General features: G+C 38.5%; 1 protein-coding gene across 2 annotated transcripts in view; it reads right to left on the reverse strand.

Annotated features, from left to right (window-relative positions):
* Positions 1–941: 941 nt before the first annotated feature.
* LOC134220623 (L-threonine ammonia-lyase-like) overlaps positions 942–25044 on the reverse strand; it is a 39995-nt gene continuing 15892 nt past the window's right edge. For both annotated transcript variants that reach the window (XM_062699722.1, XM_062699721.1), the window contains exons 4-9: positions 13486–13602; positions 13094–13330; positions 12363–12655; positions 1884–1976; positions 1665–1794; positions 942–1138 (exon numbers count right to left, since the gene is read on the reverse strand). In XM_062699722.1, the coding sequence (XP_062555706.1) occupies positions 1028–1138; positions 1665–1794; positions 1884–1976; positions 12363–12655; positions 13094–13330; positions 13486–13602 (981 nt within the window). In that variant the 3' untranslated portion in view covers positions 942–1027. The remainder of the gene's footprint in view (positions 1139–1664; positions 1795–1883; positions 1977–12362; positions 12656–13093; positions 13331–13485; positions 13603–25044) is intronic.

Here is a 25044-nt window from a genome sequence, read left to right on the forward strand (position 1 = left end):
TTTTGTAGTTCTGCATTGCAGCGGCTAAGCCGTGCCTTGTTTCATCGTGTTTCTGCTCAGTAATCAGATATTTCGCGCAGCCGAGTGAGTAAACACCATTGGTGCGATCCGACGTTTCAGGTAGAATTTAGAATTATGTGTTTAGTAAATAAGTGTGCGGGTTGAACGTGTTTTGGTATATAATGCGAAACATTTGTCAAATCCAGGTTACTTTGTCCTCCTGGACGGTTCGTAAGTAAATTGATGTGAATATATTTTAATATTTTTTTCAGCATATACTCATTGTTATTGACAAACGCCTCTATATTGCTCGAATAGAGCTCCCTATTATTCACATTACCCTCTAACACACATTTTCTTTCCCGAGGCATCTATGAAGATAGTATGGGTTCCCTGCATCTTCACTAGTAGATGTTGAACTAATGTTCCTTCCCTTTATTCCGTGATTGTAAGGACGTGGCCAGGTATACAATTGCTACTGTATAGCAATAGGTACTAATCCCAAGTACCAATTTGCGACAATATACAGTAGATTGCTCAATTGAGCATTGTATAGTCACCCACGATTTGTACAATCACATATGCTATGCTAAGAATCGAACAATTGCCCAGTTCTTAAATAGGTTCGGTAGGTTCTTATATGCTCATTACATTGCAAAAATATTGGTAAAACTTTCAGATCCAATTGATTCTGAAATTAGTTGGACAAATTGACGCCAGTTTGATTTTTTTTTATCAAAGGTAACATGGGATAGTTATGCGAAGAACGGCAGAGAAGAGTTTAATATCTTTTTTTTATAGATTTGTTGTTTGTCATTGTATCAATTTTGTTATGAAATTTCAAAATTATATTATTTCAGGTTTAATCCTTAGCAATGTTTTGATATGCCCCGTAAGTGTGATGTGATATCTGACATACAATTTTAAAACGGACCGAAAGCTCCGAACAACTTTCCTTGTAATAAAATTTACATCTAACTCCATAAAGGCTTTTATTTCAGTGCTATTACCGACTCTCGCTCGGCACCTATATCGCCATGGGAAGGTCGTAGAAGCAAACATTATCGTACGTCTCTCGCAGTGCAGCTCGCATTTCCTGCGAATGGATCCAGTCACGTGTTTCGCAGACAACTTTAACCTAGAATGAAAAGTTAAACACGATATTACCACTTCCCTTCACCGGTCCCAGCTGACGTGTTCTGAATGCGGAATGACGAATGGCATCCTCTAATATCGGTTCGGTCAGTGTTATGTATACCATTGGATCCCAACTCTTTCGTAAGAAGATCTTCTTCTAAACAACAAGCTCGCAGTTGTTCAAATGATAAACATTTATAATATGGTTTTGCTTTTCACGTGATTGAACCCAATTAAGTAATCATTCAAGCAAACAGTAAACCAACATCAGCATGATTTCTTGGCAATTTTGCCCTTGATAGCAACATGCAAAGGTATTGCTCAACCGCAAAGCACTGTTAAACCACTGTGCGTTAGAAAGCTGACCATCGCACAAGATAAACCTTATGTCTCACGTTTGCCTCATGCGAGCAGTAGCTTCCCATTTGGTCTCTGTGCCGTAGAATGCAATCACCAGTCTCATGTCACATCACCAACTTTGTCGAGTCACAACACTTCCACCCTGTTACCTCCTGCATGTTGCTTACCTCTACGCTGTGGATGTCTCGAATGAACGCACGTTCGTGCATAATATCCTTAATGGAAACACCAAGTTTAGCCAATAAGTTACACAGCTTCGATACACCGCCCGGACCATCACTGACTGTTACTGTGAACCTGTAAAACCACCAGAAAATGGGAATAGCAAACCACCGAACGTAGATCGGATGTGCAGTGCATTGATGTTGTTCTATCGAATTACCCACCTCTGCAAACGACCATCTGCCGCAAGGCCCCGCTCAAGACATCGTCCGAAAATTGTGGTGTCGATATTTCCGCCACATATTAGCAGCACAACCCTGGTGAAAACGTGTGGAAAACATCGGAACATTAGGTTATGTGGTTGATTCAATAGGAAGAGAATAATGCAGTTTTGGGCCGTAATTGAAAGCTATGTTAACTAATGGATCTTTTAGTAGCAAGCCTTTTTTTCCGTTGAAAACATAATTTCATCTCTTTCTTAAAGCAAGCCAATATATCCTTATCCCAAACGAATAAAAATTCTATTGTTGCACGCAAATGCTGGTCGATTGTTAATTCGCAATCACAAGCCATGAGAAACCGCGTTCCCTAAAGCACCCAATATCAGAACGAATCTGCAAAGTGCTATCAATGTACCAAGGGCTCATTCGCAAGCAAGAGTGTCGCTCAAATTTCCTTACCTTTTTTTATCAAAGATCTTAAATTTTATTCAAATTGAAGCACGTCAATAGAAGATAGGATTATTTCTACATGATGCAGAAATAATTGCGGAGTGAGTCAAACTGTCGGTTCTCAGCTCGTTAGATTGATTCGATTTTTAGAGATTTACTTCGTTCCATCAACGGGACTTGCTGTGAAAACATGGAGGGCATTCCTGATCACAAGACTGCGCGCAACATGTGGATGTGAAGCTAACAACAGAAAAGCTGACGCCCACCGGCGACGGAAGGTACTAGCGTAGTACGGTTACAAACACGGTTTTAATGGCGTGAGATACTCAGTGCAGAGTACTTATGTTATTTGTTTACATAACAGGTTCCCCGAAATATTTGTTGCCAATTTTGAGACAGGATCATATAGCACATGTAAAATAATCAAGAAGAAGCCATTGCATGCCTAGTGTTGGTAACGTAATGGTGTCAGTAATAAAGATAGTTCCCTCAGGGCACATAAAGGTTGTCGCAACATGTCCAGTGCCTTCCGTTGACGTTAACTGCTTTTAGCAGATACCAACAATATGCCCGATAGTTAAGCTTGGTCGAAACCACTGACCATTTTGTTGATTAGAGCTACTAAAGTAGAATTAAAAATACCGTTGGGATTTTAAACCCGAAACCAGTGGATACTTATTTGAAATGTTTGATAATAATGTTTCATACATGTTTTACAAAATACCATCAAAGATGTTTAATTCATTTAATTAACATTTTAGATTGTTAAAATAAACTAGATTTTGGAACAGATCTAAAATTTGAGGTCAGTTGACTATTTAATAACAAACACTTCAAAATAATGTAACTTTGTGCGTTTTGGGGGCGTTTGGAATTCTAAAAAATGCGTGTTCAGAATTTAAAAAAAAAAATTATAGTTCATTCGGTACTTGATACAGAGATTGGCAGAATAAAATATATCGGTTATTTGAAAATACACTATACTCAATTTCCCAGTCAACACAAAATCGTATATGATGTCACATAAGATGCTAAAGTGGAGGCCACATAGTACTTCCCCATACAATATGTACGTTAGGGTGGCTCAAAAAACACTTCTTCAAATTTTTTTGATGGGCCACCCTCTTATTCGGTTCTATTTGATGCCCTGATGCTCTGGACATAATTTCAGCAAAATCGGTCAACGTTTGGGCGGTGCTAAACTCGTTGGAAGTTTATATTCCAAAATTTATGCAGAAACATCCAAAAACAGTGATTTGCAGTTGGACGGCACAATGCTAAAGAAATAAACTGCGTTTTCGATTATCAGGATTGTTGTCGATCCATCATCATATTTTCGCACAATATTCCAGACATTTATTCGTAAATACCCATTTGTCAATACCTTCAGAAATTATTTCGGCAAACCATTCAGAAATTCCTTGCCACATAACTTCAGAAATTCCATCGAGAATTTCTCCAGTTATTCATTCGGAAAATCCTCCAGAAATATCTTCAAAGAATCCTTCGCAAATAAATCTGGAATCTCCTACACAAATTCTCTAAGAAACTATTTCAGGAATTCTTCAAGGTATTACATTCCATCTTAAACTTATTCAGTATTTTTTTTCGGAATTTGTTCCATGAATTCCTTTCAGCATCGATTATAACATTTAAGAAATTTACTTAAGGATTTTCGAACGAACTCCTAAAGGACTATCTTCAAGAATTTTTTATGACATTCCTTCTAGGATTCCTTAGGAAATTTTTCCTTCAAAATTGCTTCGGAAATTACTGTCTCAGCCAAGCAAATTCGTTCTCCAACTTACGAAAGTATAAATTTAATTGTATTTTTTTATACCCGCGCATGTGTTTTAATATTAATAATAGCTGTAAATTTATTGCTTGTAGCTATAAAGCATTGACGCTGTTCTTAAACTGCTGAGTTAATTATGTTTAAAACTATTGGTTTACTAAACAATTAACTAATCCAAATCCAATCCAAATCCAATCCAAATCCAATCCAAATCCAATCCAAATCCAATCCAAATCAAATCTAAATCCAATCCAAATCCAATCCAAATCCAATCCAAATCCAATCCAAATCCAATCCAAACCAATCCAAACCAATCCAAATCCAATCCAAACCAATCCAAATCCAATCCCAAACCAATCCAAACCAATCCAAACCAACCAAACCAATCCAAACCAACCAAATCCAATCCAAACCAATCCAAACCAATCCAAACCAATCCAAACCAATCCAAACCAATCCAAACCAATCCAAACCAATCCAAACCAATCCAAACCAACCAAACCAATCCAAACCAATCCAAACCAATCCAAACCAATCCAAACCAACCAAACCAATCCAAACCAATCCAAACCAATCCAAACCAACCAAACCAATCCAAACCAATCCAAACCAATCCAAACCAATCCAAACCAACCAAACCAATCCAAACCAATCCAAACCAATCCAAACCAATCCAAACCAATCCAAACCAATCCCAAATCCAATCCAAACCAATCCAACCAATCCAAACCAACCAAACCAATCCAAACCAACCAATCCAAACCAATCCAAACCAATCCAAACCAATCCAAACCAATCCAAACCAAATCCAAACCAATCCAAACCAATCCAAACCAATCCAAACCAATCCAAACCAATCCAAATCCAATCCAAACCAATCCAAACCAATCCAAACCAATCCAATCCAAACCAATCCAAACCAATCCAAACCAATCCAAACCAACCAAATCCAATCCAAACCAACCAAACCAACCAAACCAATCCAAACCAATCCAAACCAATCCAAATCCAAACCAAACCAACCAACCCAACCAAACCAATCCAAACCAATCCAAACCAATCCAAACCAACCAAATCCAACCAAACCAATCCAAACCAATCCAAACCAATCCAAACCAATCCAAACCAATCCAAACCAATCCAAACCAATCCAACCAATCCAAACCAATCCAAACCAATCCAAATCCAATCCAAACCAACCAAACCAATCCAAACCAACCAAACCAATCCAAACCAATCCAAACCAATCCAAACCAATCCAAATCCAAACCAATCCAAACCAATCCAAACCAACCAAACCAATCCAAATCCAATCCAAATCCAATCCAAATCCAATCAAACCAATCCAAATCCAATCCAAACCAATCCAAACCAACCAAACCAATCCAAACCAATCCAAACCAATCCAAACCAATCCAAACCAATCCAAACCAATCCAAACCAATCCAAACCAATCCAAACCAACCAAACCAATCCCAAATCCAATCCAAACCAATCCAAACCAACCCAAACCAATCCCAAACCAATCCAAACCAACCAAACCAATCCAAACCAACCAAACCAATCCAAACCAATCCAAACCAACCAAACCAATCCAAACCAATCCAACCAATCCAACCAAACCAATCCAAACCAATCCAAACCAATCCAAACCAATCCAAACCAATCCAAACCAATCCAAACCAACCAAACCAATCCAAACCAACCAAACCAATCCAAACCAATCCAAACCAATCCAAACCAATCAAACCAATCCAAACCAATCCAAACCAATCCAAACCAATCCAAACCAATCCAAATCCAACCAAACCAATCCAAACCAACCAAACCAATCCAAACCAATCCAAACCAATCCAAACCAATCCAAACCAATCCAAACCAATCCAAACCAATCCAAATCCAATCCAAACCAATCCAAACCAATCCAAACCAATCCAAACCAATCCAAACCAATCAAACCAATCCAAACCAATCCAAACCAATCCAAACCAATCCAAACCAATCCAAACCAATCCAAACCAATCCAAACCAACCAAACCAATCCAAACCAATCCAAATCCAACCAAACCAATCCAAACCAATCCAAACCAACCAAACCAATCCAAACCAACCAAACCAATCCAAACCAATCCAAACCAACCAAACCAATCCAAACCAATCCAAACCAATCCAAACCAATCCAAACCAATCCAAACCAATCCAAACCAATCCAAACCAATCCAAACCAATCCAAACCAATCCAAACCAATCCAAACCAATCCAAACCAATCCAAACCAACCAAACCAATCCAAACCAACCAAACCAATCCAAACCAATCCAAATCCAACCAAACCAATCCAAACCAACCAAACCAATCCAAACCAATCCAAATCCAATCCAAACCAATCCAAACCAATCCAAACCAATCCAAATCCAATCCAAACCAATCCAAACCAATCCAAACCAATCCAAACCAACCAAACCAAATCCAACCAATCCAAACCGATCCAAATCCAATCCAAACCAATCCAAACCAATCCAAACCAATCCAAACCAACCAAACCAATCCAAACCAATCCAAACCAATCCAAACCAATCCAAACCAATCCAAACCAATCCAAACCAATCCAAACCAACCAAACCAATCCAAACCAATCCAAACCAATCCAAACCAATCCAAACCAATCCAAACCAACCAAACCAACCAAACCAATCCAACCCAACCAATTCCAACCAAACCAACCAAACCAATCCAAACCAATCCAAACCAATCCAAACCAAACCAACCAAACCAATCCAAACCAATCCAAACCAATCCAAACCAATCCAAACCAATCCAAATCCAATCCAAACCAATCCAACCAACCAAACCAACCAAACCAATCCAAACCAATCCAAACCAATCCAAACCAATCCAAACCAATCCAAACCAATCCAAACCAATCCAAACCAATCCAAATCCAATCCAAACCAACCAAACCAATCCAAACCAATCCAAACCAATCCAAATCCAATCCAAACCAATCCAAACCAACCAAACCAATCCAACCAAACCAATCCAATCCAAACCAATCCAAACCAATCCAAACCAATCCAAACCAATCCAAACCAATCCAAACCAATCCAAACCAATCCAAACCAATCCAAACCAATCCAAACCAAACCAATCCAAACCAATCCAAACCAATCCAAACCAATCCAAACCAATCCAAACCAATCCAAACCAACCAAACCAATCCAAACCAATCCAAACCAATCCAAACCAATCCAAACCAACCAAACCAATCCAAACCAATCCAAACCAATCCAAACCAATCCAAACCAATCCAAACCAATCCAAACCAATCCAAACCAACCAAACCAATCCAACCAATCCAAACCAATCCAAACCAACCAAACCAATCCAAACCAATCAAACCAATCCAAACCAATCCAAACCAATCCAAACCAATCCAAACCAATCCAAACCAATCCAAATCCAATCCAAACCAATCCAAACCAATCCAAACCAATCCAAACCAATCCAAACCAATCCAAACCAATCCAAACCAACCAAACCAATCCAAACCAATCCAAACCAACCAACCAATCCAAACCAATCCAAACCAATCCAAATCCAATCCAAACCAATCCCAAACCAATCCAAACCAATCCAAACCAATCCAAACCAATCCAAACCAATCCAAACCAATCCAAACCAATCCAAACCAATCCAAACCAATCCAAACCAATCCAAACCAACCAAACCAATCCAAACGCAATCCAAACCAATCCAAACCAATCCAAACCAATCCAAACCAATCCAAACCAACCAATCCAAACCAATCCAAACCAATCCAAACCAATCCAAACCAATCCAAACCAATCCAAACCAATCCAAACCAATCCAACCAACCAAACGCAATCCAAACCAACCAAACCAATCCAAACCAATCCAAACCAATCCAACCAATCCAAACCAACCAAACCAATCCAAACCAATCCAACCAACCAAACCAATCCAAACCAATCCAAACCAATCCAAACCAATCAAACCAACCAAACCAATCCAAACCAATCCAAACCAATCCAAACCAATCCAAACCAATCCAAACCAATCCAACCAATCCAAACCAATCCAAACCAATCCAAACCAATCCAAACCAATCCAAACCAATCCAAACCAACCAAATCCAATTCCAACCAATCCAAATCCAATCCAAATCCAATCTAAATCCAATCCAAATCCAATCCAAATCCAATCCAAATCCAATCCAAATCCAATCCAAATCCAATCCAAATCCAATCCAAATCCAATCCAAATTGGATTTAGATTTGAAGATTAGATTTCTTTTATCCAATTGCTAAGGATCAATGCATTTGGTGCCTGGTAAGTCGCAAAATATAGGATTCTGTCAGATAGGTCGCTTATCCAAAAAATTCGGGAACTTCTGATCTAAATAACATTATAGGAAACGGCTACTCGCCGAATCTCACATCTTTGGGGGTCGAATTTACGAGCTATAGCCCTTAACTCTTAATACGTCCAGTTAGATTTCACCTTTCAAATTCCAGATGGCGGATAAACTTCAATATTAAATCCGCGATGTTTCATTTTTGTTTGCATTTCTCAATGAAGCTTTTTCCATAAAATTTGCTTCATGGCTTTGCCATTTTCACTTCTCATATAAAAGGCTTACCATTTTCATTTGGACGATTTTTCCTTGTCTTCTAACTCAACTTGCATTCACTAGCACACCATCGGCACCAAGTGCATGCATTACAAACACAAACCCAACTAATATATCTATTTTACGATTTTGTCTCCTGGGCAATTTTGTAGAATGCACTAGCTTCAAGATCCATTGGATTCCGAAATATTCAACCTAACTGCCAATAGAATAAATTCCAAATTATGTTGAACACCCACTGCAAATCGTCTGACTTTTGTTTGTTTTACTCGCGATCGCTCGTCTTTATTCCTTTGCCTACCAACTAAATTGGCATACTCTTCTTTTGCCGACTATCTATGAAATTGTCTACATGGCTCACCATTATTTTTTAACATATCGTTCTCTTTTCTCTGGCTTAACATTTTTTTGTCATTTTTGTTGCCGGTTTGAGGCTTTCCATTTTTGTTTTGCTCCATATATTATGGCTCACCATTATTTTATGCCGTTTTATTTTCCAGTTGAGGCTTACCTTTATTTTTTTTGCCTTTCAGACCTCATGGCTTATCATTATTTTTTTTGCCATATTGTCCTGCGTCCTAGGCTTACCATTATTTTTTGCCTGATTTCTTTCCTTTTCAATCTCCTGCTAACTTATCTTACCATTCGTGGGAGCAACGACCACGTCATTGTCGTAGCCAAGCAAATTCGTTCTCCAACTTGCTTATTTTTGTTGAAAATAAGCGTTTGACACTTGCAGTCAAATGGCGTGTTCACGCCTCAAGAAACGAACACTGAATGATTAGAGATGTCGCAAATTAATCGATTACTTCGATTAATCGATTCATCGTTGTGATAATCGATTAATGTTGAATCGATTATTACCCAACGATTAATCGATTCAATAATCGAGAGGAATCGTGAGTAATCGATTAGTTACTAATCGATTAATCAGAATTTTACGACATCATAAGGATGTCGAAAATTAATTGATTATTTCGATTAATCGATTCATCGTTGTGATAATCGATTAATTTTGAATCGATTACTATACAATGATTAATCGATTCAATAATCGACAAGAATCAAGAGTAATCGATTAGTAACTAATCAATTAATCGGGATTTTAGGACATCTCTATGAATGATCTTCATTTATTTTCTTTGTCCCCTTCTAACAATCTAGAATTCTCTGTTAGCCTACTGAGATTCAATTTCAAATTTCTTCTCATTAGCTTTTTAGTATGCTGGCGTTTCAAATGCCTACTACGTTAGAATTTCAAATTCGTTATCATTTTATTTTATTTAAATTCTATTTTATTTATCGATGTAACCAAAAACTGCAAATGCTTTTGTCAGGTTCACTTTATTCCTCACAATTACTTTAAAGATAAATCCAGAATATTCTTAAGATCTCTTAGGAAGTTTGAAGAATGGTTTGAAGTTTGAATGAATGTCTTCGGAGTTTCTCTCAGGTTCTTCTTGAAAACATCATCCAGGAATTCCTTCAGGAAATCTTTAGAAAATTCTGTAAGGAATTTTCCGAAATTTTCATTAGGATTTTCTTCAGCAATTGCTTCCGAAATTTCTACGAATTTTTTTTTTTATGTTCCTGTACGTTTTCTTTCAGGAATTTAATCGGATAGTTTTTGTAAATTCATTCGAAAATTGTTTTAGGAATTCTTCGAAGGTTCCTACGGATTTTTTTTCTTTCGTGTCTACTATTCAACATCGCTTTGGAGGGAGTAATACGAAGGGCAGGGATTGACACGAGTGGTAGGATTTTCACAAAGTCCTTCCAGTGATTTGGTTTCGCCGATGACATTGATATTATGGAACGTAACTTTGAGAGGGTGGAGGAAGCCTACATCAGACTGAAAAGCGAAGCTAAAAGGATTGGACTAGTTAGTCATCAATACGTCGAAAACGAAGTGATTGAAAAGAAGAGGCTCAAGAGAGGACAACGTAAGCCACGGTGACATAACCTAGGTGGTTGAAGAATTCGTGTACTTGGGCTCACTGCTGACCTCCGATAACGATACCAGCAGAAAAACTCGGGGACGCATCATGGCAGGAAATCGTACGTACTTTGGATTCCGCAAAACGCTCCGATCGAATAGATTTCGCCGCTGTACCAAACAGACTATCTACAAAATGCTTATTATACTGGTAATTTTCTACGGACACGAGACCTGGACAATGCTCGTGGAGGACCAACACGCGGTGGGAGTTTTCGAAAGGAATGTACTGCGTACCATCTATGGTGGGGTGCAGATGACGGACGGTACGTGGAGGAGGCGAACGAACCACGAGTTGAATCAGCTGTTGGGAAAACCATCCATCATCGTTCACACCTAGAAAATCGGACGACTGTGGTGGTCAGGGCACGTAGCCTGAATGTCGGACAGTAATCCGGTGAAAATGGTTCTCGGCAACGATCTGTCGGAAACAAGAAGGCGAGGCGCACAACGGGCAAGATGGATCGATCAGGTAGAGGACGATTTGCGGACCCTCCGCAGACTGCGTGGATGGCGACATGCAGCCATGGACCGAGCTGAATGGAGAAGACTTTTATGTACTGCACAGGACACTCCGGCCTTAGTCTGATTCTATTTATATTATGGCCGATAATATCGTTTCAGCCGGAATTGTCATTTGGCCGATTCGGTTTTTGGCAGAAAAAGTCGTTTGGACGAAATAGTGGTTTGGAAGAATAGGCCAATAGACCATTTGTCTCCACGCAAGTCCACCATAGAAACTAAATGTGAAAAAATGCTACTCAATTGCTTTCAGTAGGAAAAGAAATAATCAGAATATCGTTATAATTCTATATAACCGCAACATAGAAAAGTGAGTAGAATCAGGAGTTTAGGATTAATCTTGGACGTACTTTCATTGACCATTACAACACGAGTATAAATAGAGCTAAGGGGTTGTTCAACAATGATGTCACAGGTTACAGGAGGGCCAAAAAGTAGTGGAAGTAATATTTGAATCACCCCTAATAAGAATGTTTGGATTCATCTTGATTGATCTTTTTCAAAAGCCCAATTTAAATTTAGGATGATGGAAAGTGTCGACGACGGAAGCGCACAGTCCTAACATTGGCTTTCTTCCTCGGATCCACTCGTTTGCAGATGTAGATCCTACCAATAATAGAGAGGAAACCATACTTAGCTGACACGGATACCATTACCGCATGGAAACTAAGGATAGTGGTCTGACAATTATATTACAAACAGTTACTGAATATCATTGAGGTTGGGAATAATAAAATGAAATTCAATTGAATTTATCTGATCCTGAAACTAAGCCAGCTTCCTGAACCCAATGGATCTGGCTGCATATTTCAAAGACATGGCGAGTTGATCAAATAAAATCTGCACATAACTCCTGTACTTTTGGTGAATTTTTTAAGCATTCTGAGCGAGCTGTGGCATATTTTGGATTTTGGGGCCATGTGTTTAAAGAAAGCAATTTTATCGAACAAAAATATTCAACTGTGAAAATTTTATCAAACATACACATCGTCGCTAATAAATAACACGCACGTATCAGAATAGGTTCTCATAGTAACAATGGCTTATAGCACTTCTAATGCAACCCTACCTTTTTCCTTTGAACTCATCCAAATGACCGGCGAGTATGGCGGCTAAGCCCGAAGCACCAGCACCCTCCACAACGCACTTTTCCTGCTCGACCAGTCTCAAAATAGCCAGCGCAATCCACTCCTCTTTGACTACAATCATTTTGTCCAGCAGGGGAACGGTTGTGGCGAACGCATTGTAGCCCACTTGCGGCACGGCCAGCCCATCGGCTAGTGTTTCCTTGTTTGGGGTGTAGACCGGCGCCTTGTTTTCCAATGCCTTTGTGAAACTTGGGCACTTTTCCGATTCCACACCCTGCGAAATACAGTCAAAACCAGAGCGGGGACTAATAAAAGCACAGTTCGAAACTTTAAGCCTGCACAATCGCTCGTTCCATGTCAAATTCGAATGGTAATGCAGTCGTCAAGTAAGTTAAGCAAAAAATATATCATTCTATATACCTATCTTTTAATGGTAGGGAATTCGGCTCCAGCATCCATCTTCACACGAAACACAGCTCAGGAAATCGTTTCTTGCCAAATCAACTCTAAACCCAACGTACGCCAGGCATTTGAAAATGCGAAGAAATTTCCATGAAAACGAGTGAAACGCAATCATTGAACTTGCTCCCAATTCGACATAAGCTTCGCTATCTTCTATCATTCCGTAAAAAAAAAGAACTGTTCATCCCTGCCACGCCTGAAGCGGTACGACTTGACATGGAACGAAAATCAACAAACAGAAGCAACTCACTATGATTTTGGTTTGGGGGCTTAAATTCTTGATGGCAGTTGCAACTCCTGCAATCAGTCCTCCGCCGCCGACTGGAACCACAACGGCATCAATGTTGCTTACTTGCTCGACAATTTCCAAACCGATGGTCCCCTGACCGGCCATGATGTGTGGATGATCGTAACCGTTGATATAGGTTAGTCCGGTTTCGTGCGCCATTTTCAACGCAATCTTTTTTGCCTCCCCCATGTCGGCGCCCTGTTCGGAAGATTGGAAAGAGTGGTCGGCAACCAGGAATCCATACTTGTAACGTTGCGCTCGGATGATTTTTGTCGAACGTGCCGTTTGGCCAAGCGTGAAATTCTCACGAGCTCAGTCGTGGCAGTTTTTGCCCTCAGTTAGTGTGTACTCACCTGCACGATTACGTTGGCATGATAGTCACGGCATTTCTGTATCTTCATCAGTGAGGCTTTCGATGGCATTACCACTGTGACTGGGATCCCCAGCTTCCAACCGTGATAGCATAGACCCTTTGGGAACGAAACAAAAGGGAAGCAAAATTTAATTTTCTAGCGCGCCTCTCGATGATATTAACTATGAGCGGCACTGGGGACGGTATGTGGAACGAAACGTTGTGAGCGCTGGATGCGTTTTCCGGAATGAATACTTTTTATATAGGGTTACCATATAGAAGTTTTAACAGAGAGAACGATTTCCTTCAATTACATCTTGGTTGAAATTTCTTATTTCTTGTCGCTAAGTATATGTGAAGTGAAAATTATCCGATCCGTTTGACCAACACCCATTTGGCTGAAAGCCACTAGGCCGAAAGTTGTTTGGCCGAATATAACATCTGGTCGAACAGGTCGGTTGGCCGAATAGGCCTTCTTCTTTTTCTTAAATGGCTCTACATTCCAACTGGAACTATGCCTGCTTTTCAACTTAGTATTCTATTAGCATTGTCTCAGTTATTGCTTAAAAGCTTTTCTATGCCTGCTATTGCATGAGTATGTATCTTATGTGGCAAGTACAATGGATATACTATGGCCAGTGTGTCGAGAATGTTTTCAACCCGAAAGCATCATAGATCGGACCGAGAATCGAACTCGCCATCTCCGGATTGGTAATCCTACGCTTTTGCTCGCAAGGCTACTGGAAACCCATAAAAGGCCATTTGGCAGGAAAGTTTATTTGGCCGAATACTTCGTTTAGGTCATTTGGTCGATTTCAGTTTTACAGCCCTCCACTTTCCCTTGTACAAAGGTAGAATACTATATTTTTTAAACTTTAATTATATACCAATTGCTCTTACACCATGTAGGTTCATCATAATTTAAATTTTTCATATCTACATTCATTATTTTAAAAGCGATAGAAGATGGATGATAATTTCAAACATACTCCCTTGGAAGTCGTTAAGCTCGTTTGATTTTTTGTTGTTTCGGTAAATTGTGAAATATTTTAAACCCTTTTAAAAAAATAATGAGTTCTTTGTTGTTGTAAAAGGGAATTTGTCGAAATTAATTTATTGGCTTTTTTCGGTGATAATTATACAGGTATACCTCGATTATATGGACTTTTTCGATGCAAAAAAGTCCATATAATCGAAGCAAATTTTTTTTTCTCGAAATTTGTGTTACACGATGAAATAAGTCTTAAAAGTTGAAAGAAAATATCCATATATTACGCCTTACAGTCTAATCCGCATGCTTGGGCTCATTTTATGATAACTCAGTAAATTATGATTTTCTATAAGAACGTAACGTTTTTTCCAGCCGCTAGTTTGTAAGATTACGTTAGTAATAAAGACTTCGCCCAGCTCAATGTGAGCACACTAATATACTTATTCACGAATTCTATCTACAGTGCCTTCCTGTTTCAGCAACAAAGCAAACACTGAGTGGTCGAAAAAGGTACATGTTAGATTCAGTCCTATTGTCTCCTATTTAAAATTGGCTGGATTGGACTATGGGCTCAGAAGATATGGCCAAAATGCATTTGTTTATGCAAAAATGTCTATGCAAAAAGTCTCACTTTTCTGACACTTATCTTTAAAAGATCTCCTTGCAACAAGTTGCGTTTGATTGATATTCTTAACCCTTATGCGGCCGACGGGGTACCCGTGTTCCTTTTTCAAATTCAAGTGGTGATATTTCAATGAATTTTTATAGCTGAAAGCTAAAACTCGGTGACATCTAAGAACTCCATAAAATGTAGCATCTGTGAGAAAATCACGTTGATACAGTGAGGAGGAACGTGGGGAGGGGCATCTAATTTTTTTTACCACGTGGATGGCCGACAGGGTACCCGTGTTCCACTAAATTGATATTTTCATAACTTTAACAATTTTCAACAGATTTAGATAATTTTGACAGTTTTGGAAACAGAAACTCATATACTTTTTGCCCATAGTCAAGGTTTACAGCTTTTGTCCATGGTTATACAAGAAATCTTTCAAGTAAGACTTAAGAGTCTACACACGTAACGGAAGGACTATCAACCAGTTTCGAATATATTACATGCTCATTGCGCTTCTTAGAATAGTCGGTGTTCACAGTATATATTCTGGGTCTCCAAAAACCCCTGGAGTAAGGCCTAAGTCATCCAAAAAATCCCTGGAATAAGATCTTATGGTCTGCTAACGTAACCAAAGGTCTATCGTGTAAATTCAAAAACGGTACATGCTCTTTATGGTGCTTAGCATATAATGCTTTCACAGTATATGTTCCGGGTCATCCAATGACCTTTTCTTAAAACATGTTTGCATTCCAAGTAGTTCTTGTTGCTGTCATTGATTCCAGGTAGTCTACAAACTCCATAAATTCAAGGTCTGTGGATCAACCTCCGTAATGGAGGCAGTTATTGAAGAATAAACAAGCTGTGTGACCCCTTCTTGATATATATATATATATATATATATATCTGTTTTTCATGTAGTTCTTGTTGTTGTCGTGAGTTCCAGGTAGTCTGCGAACTCCATACAGTCAAGGTCTTCGGATCAATCTCCGTGATGGAGGCAGTTATCGAACAATAAACAAGTTGCATGACCCCTTCTTTGTATATGTTTGTATTCCAAGGAGTTCCTGTTGTTGTCGTGAGTTCCAGATAGTCTACGAACTCCACACAGTCAAGGTCTTCGAATCAATCTCCGTAATGGAGGCAGTTATCGAAAAATAAACAAGTTGTGTGACCCCTCCTTGGCATTTGTCTGTATTCCAAGTAGTTCTGGTTGTTGTCGTGGGCTCTAGGTAGTCTACGAACTTCATAGATTCAAGGTCGGTGGATCAACCTTCGTAATGGAGGCAGTTATTGAAGAATAAACATGTTTTGTGACCCCTTCTTGGCATATGTTTGTTTTTCATGCAGTTCTTGTTGTTGTCGTGAGTTCCAAGTAGTCTACGAACTCCGTACAGTCAAGGTCTTCGGAACAATCTCCGTAATGGAGGCAGTTATCGGAGAATAAACAAGTTGCGTGACCCCTTATTGGTATATGTGTGTATTCCAAGTAGTTCTTGTTGTTGTCGAAGACTCTAGGTAGTCTACGAACTCCATAGAGTCAAGGTCTGGGGATCAACCTCGGTAACGGAGGCAGCGTTTGAAGAATATACAAGTTGTGTGACCCCTTCTTGATATATATTTGTATTCCAAGTAGTTCTTGTTGTTGTCGTTGGCTCCAGGTAGTCTACGAACTCCATAGATTCAAGGTCGGTGGATCAACCTCTGTAATGGAGGCAGTTATTGAAGAATAAACAAGTTGTGTGACCCTTTCTTGGTATATTTTTGTATTTCATGTAGTTCTTGTTGTTGTCGTGAGTTCCAGGTAGTCTACGAACTCCATACAGTCAAGATCTTCGGATCTATCTACGTAATGGAGGCAGTTATCGAAGAATAAACATGTTGCGTGACCCCTTCTTGGTATATGTCTGTATTCCAAGTAGTTCTTGTTGTTGTCGAAGACTCCAGGTAGTCTACGAACTCCATAGAGTCAAGTTATGGGGTTCGACATTGGTAACTTAGGCAGTTTTTGAAGAATAAACAAGTTGTGTAACGCCTTCATGGTATTTGTTTGTATTCTAAGTAGTTCTTGTTGTCATTGGTTCCAGGTAGTTCACGAACTCCATAGAGTCAAGGTCTGTGGATCAATCTTCGTAATGGAGGCAGTTATTGAAGAATAAACATGTTTTGTGACCCCTTCTTGGTATATGTTTGTATTCCATGTATTTCTTGTTGTTGTCGTGAGTTCCAAGTAGTCTACGAACTCCATACAGTCAAGATCTTCGGATCAATCTCCGTAATGGAGGCAGTTATCGAAGAATAAACAAGTAGCGGGACCCTTTCTTGGTATATGTTTGTATTCCAAGTAGTTCTTGTTGTTGTCGTGGGCTCCAGATAGTCTACGAACTCAATAGAGTCAAGGTCGGTGGATCAACCTCCGTAACGGTTGCAGTTATTGAAGAACAACTGGGATGGATGGAAGGTAGCGGTTTTCCTCCAATACCTTTTCCGAACATAATCTATCACATGTTGTGCATATGCATAATCGAGTTTCAGACATAGTAATTAATTTCCACTCCGGGTGGCTCAATACCCGGAACATAGGTGATTAACTTTGAATGTACTGAACTCGAAAGGCGATCTCTCTTCGCTTATGGGTTCGGGTTGGGAGCTGATGACCAAATGTCATAATCTCACACAACCCTACTTCATCGAGCGCCGTTGGTGATGAAGCAAGTGTGTAGGAGCCAGATAATACTAAATACTCATCCTACTTGGTTGACATTGTACAAAAACATATATGAGAGAGTTAGTCCTGAAAATGTATTGCGAGAGTTCGGCTACATGCCCGGTGCTGTGAATTTGGTTTCATCAGTACCCGCTAAGCTGCGGAGGACGATGGAGGTCCTTCGTAGCTTAGTAGGGAAAACACCTGTCTAGCGTACTGGTTTCGTTGGACCGAGGTTCTGTAGAGCAATATCCGTAATGGAGGCAGTTATCGAAGAATAAACAGGTTTTGTGACCCCATCTTGGTATATGTTTGTATTCCAAGTAGTTCTTGTTGTTGTCTTGAGCTCCAGGTAGTCTATGAAATAGAGTCAAGGTCGATGGATCAACCTCCTTAATGGAGGCAGTTATTTGAAAATAAGCAAGTTGTGAGACTCTTTCTTGGTATATGTTTGTATTTTAAGTAGTTATTTTCATTGCCCTGGGCTCCGTAATGAAGGCAAGGCAAAATACGTGAATGGAATCCGTATTTTTTTGTCGAAGAGACGTACAAACTTATTAACAGGTACTCATAAATGATTCATAATAAGCTACAGGCAGTGAAAGTTATTTCATGAAAATCTTTATTGTTTGCGGCAAATTGGGTCGAAAACGTGATAAAATCGGGTTAGGCAAAATCAGGGGTAGACAAAATCTGGGAGTGACAAAATCGGGTCAACCTCATCTGAGTGAATATACGCATTCCTAGTACAGTAGCCGTTCGATAACTGCAAAATGTTTACTTTTCAGTTATCGAATGCCGTTCGATAACTGCAACGCACTCTAGACGTCAAACGGTTGTCAATCGACGTCAAATGCAAGAAAAGTGCATCTAAATGTGCAGCGCAATGCAGCTGTCATTGAGTCTGACATCGGTTTGAAGTTTAGCGGTCCGATAACTGTAAAACTGTTGCAACTATCGAATTGCAGTTAAATGACTTGCAGTTATCAAACGTCTGCTGTAGTTTTTATTTTTGCCATGGTACTAGGTAGTCTATGAACTCCATATAGGAATGATCTGCAGATCAACCCACGAACGGAAGGCTATTGGTATATGTTTGCATTTCAAGTAGTTCAAGTTGTTGTCATTAGCTCTGGGCAGTTATTGAAGAATAAACAATATGTGAAACTTCATCTTGATATACACCCGGTTTTTTTTTACACGGATGGGTTTTAGTTGATTGCTACCTTTAGAGTTGATGAATCTATGAGTTAACCCCATGAAAAAAAATCTCAAAAAATCAAAGAAAATTCAGGTGGTATTTAAAAAGCTGTGAAAAATCTGGTTAACTGGGAAATTAAAGAATACCAACCGTGTAAAAAAAATATTGGGTTATTAGCATTCCAAGTAGTTGTTGTTGTCTTGTTGTTGTTGGTTCCAGGTAGTATACAAACTTCATTGATATCACTAATATGAAGTCTATGCTTTGGAAATGCATAATGTAAATAAATTGGAACGATACAACTTCACGCCGAGAACGTGAGGGAAAAAACGGGCTAATATCGCAAAGATCATGTACCATATTAAAATTAGATTATGACACTCCTACGGAATTAAGTTTCAAAGTGCTCGCGTTTTCAGGCACACCAATCGATATGGAGGCGGAGCACAACTGTATTTTTGTTGATTTAGCTTTGCTGCTTCGCAGCATGCGTGAAATAATAAAAATGACAGCTGTGCGTTGCTTCTGTATCGAGTGGTGTACCCCCGAAAACGCGAGCACTTTGAAACTTGGATTCCGTAAGGAGTGACCTTAAAGATCCTCTAGATATTCGTGTAAGCCTAGAAGTCTAACTCCATAAATTTCTAGGATGACCATGAGAATATGCCATGAACGCATTTTATTCATGGGCCCCAAAGACATGTACCAAATTTAAAACAGGCTGATATATCTCTGGTGTAGATCCTAATGCCTTACTTCAGGGTTTTCTTGGATGACCATGAACATTTAAAATGGGTGCATTATATTCTACGTACTATAAAAGGCATGTATAACTATTCAACTAGGCCGAAAGAACTCTGGTTACGCATGAAGTTCTTGCTGATTGTTCAAGTGTTCTCTTGGATACCCATGAAAATATGCAATGAAAGCGGTATATTCTATGTACCACAAAGGGCACATGCCACTTTTGAAACAATCCTAAAGGTTACGTGTGAAGATTATGAGGCCTATTTTAGCATTTTCTTTTCTATTCTATTCTATATACCACAAAGGGCATGTACCACTTTTGAAACAAGCCAAAAGGTCTCTGGGTACCCATGCAGATTTAAAGTCCTATTCCAGAGTTTTCTTGGATGACTATGAACCTATGCAATGGGTGCAATCTATTCTATGTACCACAAAGGGCATGTAACACTTTTGAAAAAATCTGAAAGATCTTTAGTTACGCGTGTAGATCTTAAGGCCTTTTCCAGGGTTTTCTTGGATGACCATGAACATATGCAATAAAGGCGTTCTATTCTATGTACCACAAAGGGCATGTACCAGTTTTAAAACAATCTAAAAGATCTCTGGTTACGCGTGTAGACCTGAAGGCCTTTTCCAGGGTTTTATTGGATGACCATGAACATATGCAATAAAGGCGCCAGAGGACTTATCTGAGAGATTTCTTCGATAGCGCAGAACATATGTAGTGATCACATTTGATTTCAAGATGCGCAAAGAGCATGTACCACTTTTGAGACAAATCCATAGACCCATGGTTACGAGTGTAGACCTTAAGGCCTTACTCCAGAGATTTCTTGGATGACTCGGAACATATACTGTGAACGCATTCTATGCTAAGTACCACAAAGAGCATGTACCGTGTTTGAATTTGCATAATAGGCCTTTGGTTACGCGAGTAGATCTTTAGGCTTTACTCCAGAGATTTCTCGGATGACTAAGACTTCATTTCAGGGATTTTTGCATTACCCGAAGCCCATACTGAGAACACCTTTAATTCTAAGAAGCGCAAAGAGCTTGTAGCATATTTGAAACTGGCTGAATGGCCTTTGGTTACGCGTGTAGACTCTTAAGCCTTACTTCAAAGATTTCTTGTATAACCATGTGCATAAGCTGTAAACCTTGACAATGGGCAAAAAGTATATGAGTTTCTGTTTCCAAAACTGTCAAAATTATCCAAATCGGTTGAAAATTGTTGAAGTTATAAGAATATCAATTTAGTGGAACACGGGTACCCTGTCGGCCATCCACGTGTGTTTTTTTTTGTTGGCCGCATAAGGGTTAAAAAGAATTTAAATCAATGTAAATAAGGGGCTCTATCCACGTATCAGTGTCATTTTTACAAGAACCAATTGACATTTCCCGCCAAAAAATGTATCTCGTTTTATTGACTCAGTCAATTCTTTGACTTATTTAAGTTCAACTTTTTCACAGAACTCATATTTTAGAATAAATAAAATCGGAAAAGTGCCGCACGTTTGAAGAATTGGAATTGGCCTTAATTTAATTCAAAATCGGACGAATGTTAGGTCAAGCTTGGAAACTAGCACTATTCGTCAAAAAGTATGGGTTCTTTGGGAAAGTTGTCCTCAACATATTGAAGAATCGATAGAGCGGCTAAAAATTGTTGACGGGAAAGGTCAATCGCACAGTGCACCTACACCTGCTAAGTGGAATATTAAGGGATAAATTGTTATGGCTATTTTGGACTATGTTCGTATATTAAAGCAGGGCTGTATTTTGCAACGGGTCTTAAAATTCAAAACGACGCACAGTGGCGGGCCCTCATGAAAATCCCGGACAAAACTTAAGATTGCATTCAAAATTTCACCACCGCGCGCTGTTGTATTTTGTACAACACTAACAAAAACACATCGCTCACATTACACAGCATGAACGAGTTTGCATGAGCGTTTCAGGATCACACTTTGCTGAACGGTTTAGCAGCAATTGATTTAAGAACTGTTAACAAGAACATTCTAAAGATATTCAATTTCTTTTCCTACCGTTGAACGTCAGTATAATCCTTAAGCCTTGTGCTGAACAAATGTGAATACCAGGATATTTGACAACATTTATTTAAACATAAAGACTGCTCGAAGAGTGTTAATGCATCATCCGTCCTTCTATACTTAATTCCATGCACCAAAAGCAGAAAAAACTTGGAAGCAAAGATCTAACAGCTAAATATGACAATCTCATGTTATCACTTGCTCGGCATCCTGTCAGTCTGACAATTCACTTCACGTTTTCGTATGGCATAGATAACCAATAATACGCACTATTTTTCACCACCTTTTGTAAGGACGAGGCCGTGGCTATTGCAGATTATAGAATTGTATATTTATCATTATATACAATGAAATTTTCCAACGCGAAATGGTAAATCAATCAAGTCAATCGAACATATGACTCAGAGTGCATCTCTATATATAACATCACAACATGCCTTACGGGCCTTTATTTGCCCCAATGTACCATAATAAATATAGAAACAATGCAAAATATGACTTACAATATTCAACATCTTTTTAAAACCCCAAAACCCAAAAAAAAAATTGAGCGAAAAAAATGTCAATATTATCGAGGGTCCATATAATCGAGGGTCCATATAATCGAGGTAAACCTGTACTACTCAAAGCGAAAGGGAGTAGATGAAAGTAATGAAGATACAGATCCGATTGACCGCAAGCGAGCGGCAAATGTGAAATGAATAGAAACTGAAGATTAGCAGAGGGCCATATGAGAGAACAAACATTGTTGAAATCGCTGTCAGTCTGCCTAACGTCCACCCTGGAACGGCTTGGATAGTGACGTGGTGATCACTGTACCAAGATAGGCTAAAAATCTAATTATTCTATTAAATCTCTGAAAATTGGCCACACTGCGAATGCCAATGGTAAATATCCCTGTTTTGGGGCCAACAAAAAACCCGACTTAATCCAACTACAGTGAACGCAACCCTTCTTACACTTTTGAATGGTTGTGTGTGTATTACAATTTCTATGCATATGACCTTCAATTGAATATAAAATAACTGATATTATCATGCTTTTATCGATTTCAAAATAAAAACTTGATTCAAAATATATGCAATACTAAATGTTTTGTATTCCAGATATTTTTGCTTAATCTAGCATTTATTTTGAAGGCTCGTTTGCCATTTGGCGTTACGGAGCCGAATTTTTTTTGTTTTGTTCAATTAATTTTACATTTTTCGTCTTACAACTATAGTTAATTTAGGTAACCGACGTACACGATTTTATATATTCCTTAAACATAATATACAAATGACGTTTCGCGTCAAAAAAATTATGCGTTAGACATCGATGATTTAATTTATTTAGAGCATCATTACCGGGGGTGAACATTTTAATCAACTGCGCACACACTAACTTTATTTCACCTCCATTCGCTATTTTGTTTTATTTTTCAGGAGAAACAATTGGTTCTTCTTTCTGTAAGCATGTAACCAACATTTATTTATTTATTTGTGTTATAAGTTTTATTATTATTAATAGAAATCTAGAATGATACAAGAAATAATAAACTCCAGTTTCTCGATCATCGATAGATGTAATCGTTCACAGAACCGGCTGGTAAATTACCACTTATATGATTACAAAATAAATCAACATAAATCTTTTGCTACAGTCTAAAAATGTCTCATTACAACGGGCATCGATGGATCGCCTCACTAACACTATTTCGAAAATTTTGAAAAAAGGCGCAATCAACAAGCAAAAGGTAAAGATAATGAAGATTTCAAATTAAAATAACCATATTTTCATTTTCCATTGGCCGTACAGAATGAAATAGCTAGAGTCAGCACCGATGTTTCCAAATCTATGAAAGATCTTGTCTATAAAATGCCATAATAATCAGTTGCAAACAGTAAATACATACAAACTATATCAAAACATAAACGTGAAATTACAAAGTAAGTTATGATTTAGAAAAAAAATGCCAATGGAAAAAATCTTTTGCTGATTTTAGAATAGAAAATCCTGATTAATTGTCTAGTGATAATAGTGATAGAATGAGAAAAACGCATCACAACATTTCCATTATTTCAAATTTACTTACATTTCTGGAAAAAAAATATTTTTTTTAGTTTTCTAAAAGTACGCCTTGTGTTCGTATTTTCTAAATATGTCCAAAACACAGTTTACAATGAAAAATAATATTTTTTTATTGATTTGAAAATAAAAAAATTAAAATAAATATTTTATCGATTTCAAAATAAAAAAACCCAACTTAATTCACCGAGTGGTGATACTGCCTTTCTCGCATAATTCAATAGTGATCAACAAGGCTTTGTCCCCTGTCGAATGCAACTTGTTGCGAGAAAATCGGTTAAGAATTACTAAATGAAAAAGTGGCTAATGTTTTTCGGTTTTCGTGTGCACACACACACACAAACACACGGACAGACAGACATTTGTTCAGCTCGACGAGCTGAGTCGATTGGTATATAACATCATGGGTCTCCGAGACTTCTATAAAAAGTTCGATTTTGGAGTGAAATGATAGCTATTCGGTACAACTTTGTTGTACGAGAAAGGCAAAAAATTAAAATAAATATTTTATCGATTTAAAATTAAAAAAACTCAAAGGTGCAGCCCAATCGGGTTGTACGCAAAGGTGACGTAGGATTACGTAGCTATACGAAATGGAGGGTATTTTTCATCATATTTTGTATAAATTTATTAGCATTGTGCAAACTGCTCGGAGGTCAACCGAATCAAGAAACTGAAAGTAGCTCCCAGTTGGATGAACCAGCCAAAGGAACGACTCATCGGCCGCATCGCCACTGAAGCCACTCGCCTATCTTTCAATGGATATCATCAGAATCCTAGAAGACATTATGCTCAACAATTTCCGGAACAGAGGAAAAATAAGCAGAATCGGAGGTGGCGCGAAACCGAACACAAATATATTAATTTTCAACGTTCGACTCCCGCACGCCATAGAAGCGTACATGCATCGTTTTCTATAGCGCTGGTGGCAAAGTGAGCGGGACTTAAATTACAAATTACAGAATAAATTACAAACCGTTTTGACCGTTGGGAAAATTGTTATCCTATGAATTATTGTTTTAAATAATGCGCCATTTGAAAAACTAAGGCAGCTAAACGACATTTTTCACTAAGGTGGCGTCTTCATCGATTTGGCCGTCGTCGATGGAAAGTGAAATTTTCTGGCAAAATTCTTTGGTTTTGTTTCGTTAGTCATTGGAATTGATATCGATTTTTTCCGGGTTAC

This window comes from Armigeres subalbatus, chromosome 3 (assembly GCF_024139115.2).
Source record: "Armigeres subalbatus isolate Guangzhou_Male chromosome 3, GZ_Asu_2, whole genome shotgun sequence".
Classification (NCBI taxonomy): Eukaryota; Metazoa; Arthropoda; class Insecta; order Diptera; family Culicidae; genus Armigeres; species Armigeres subalbatus.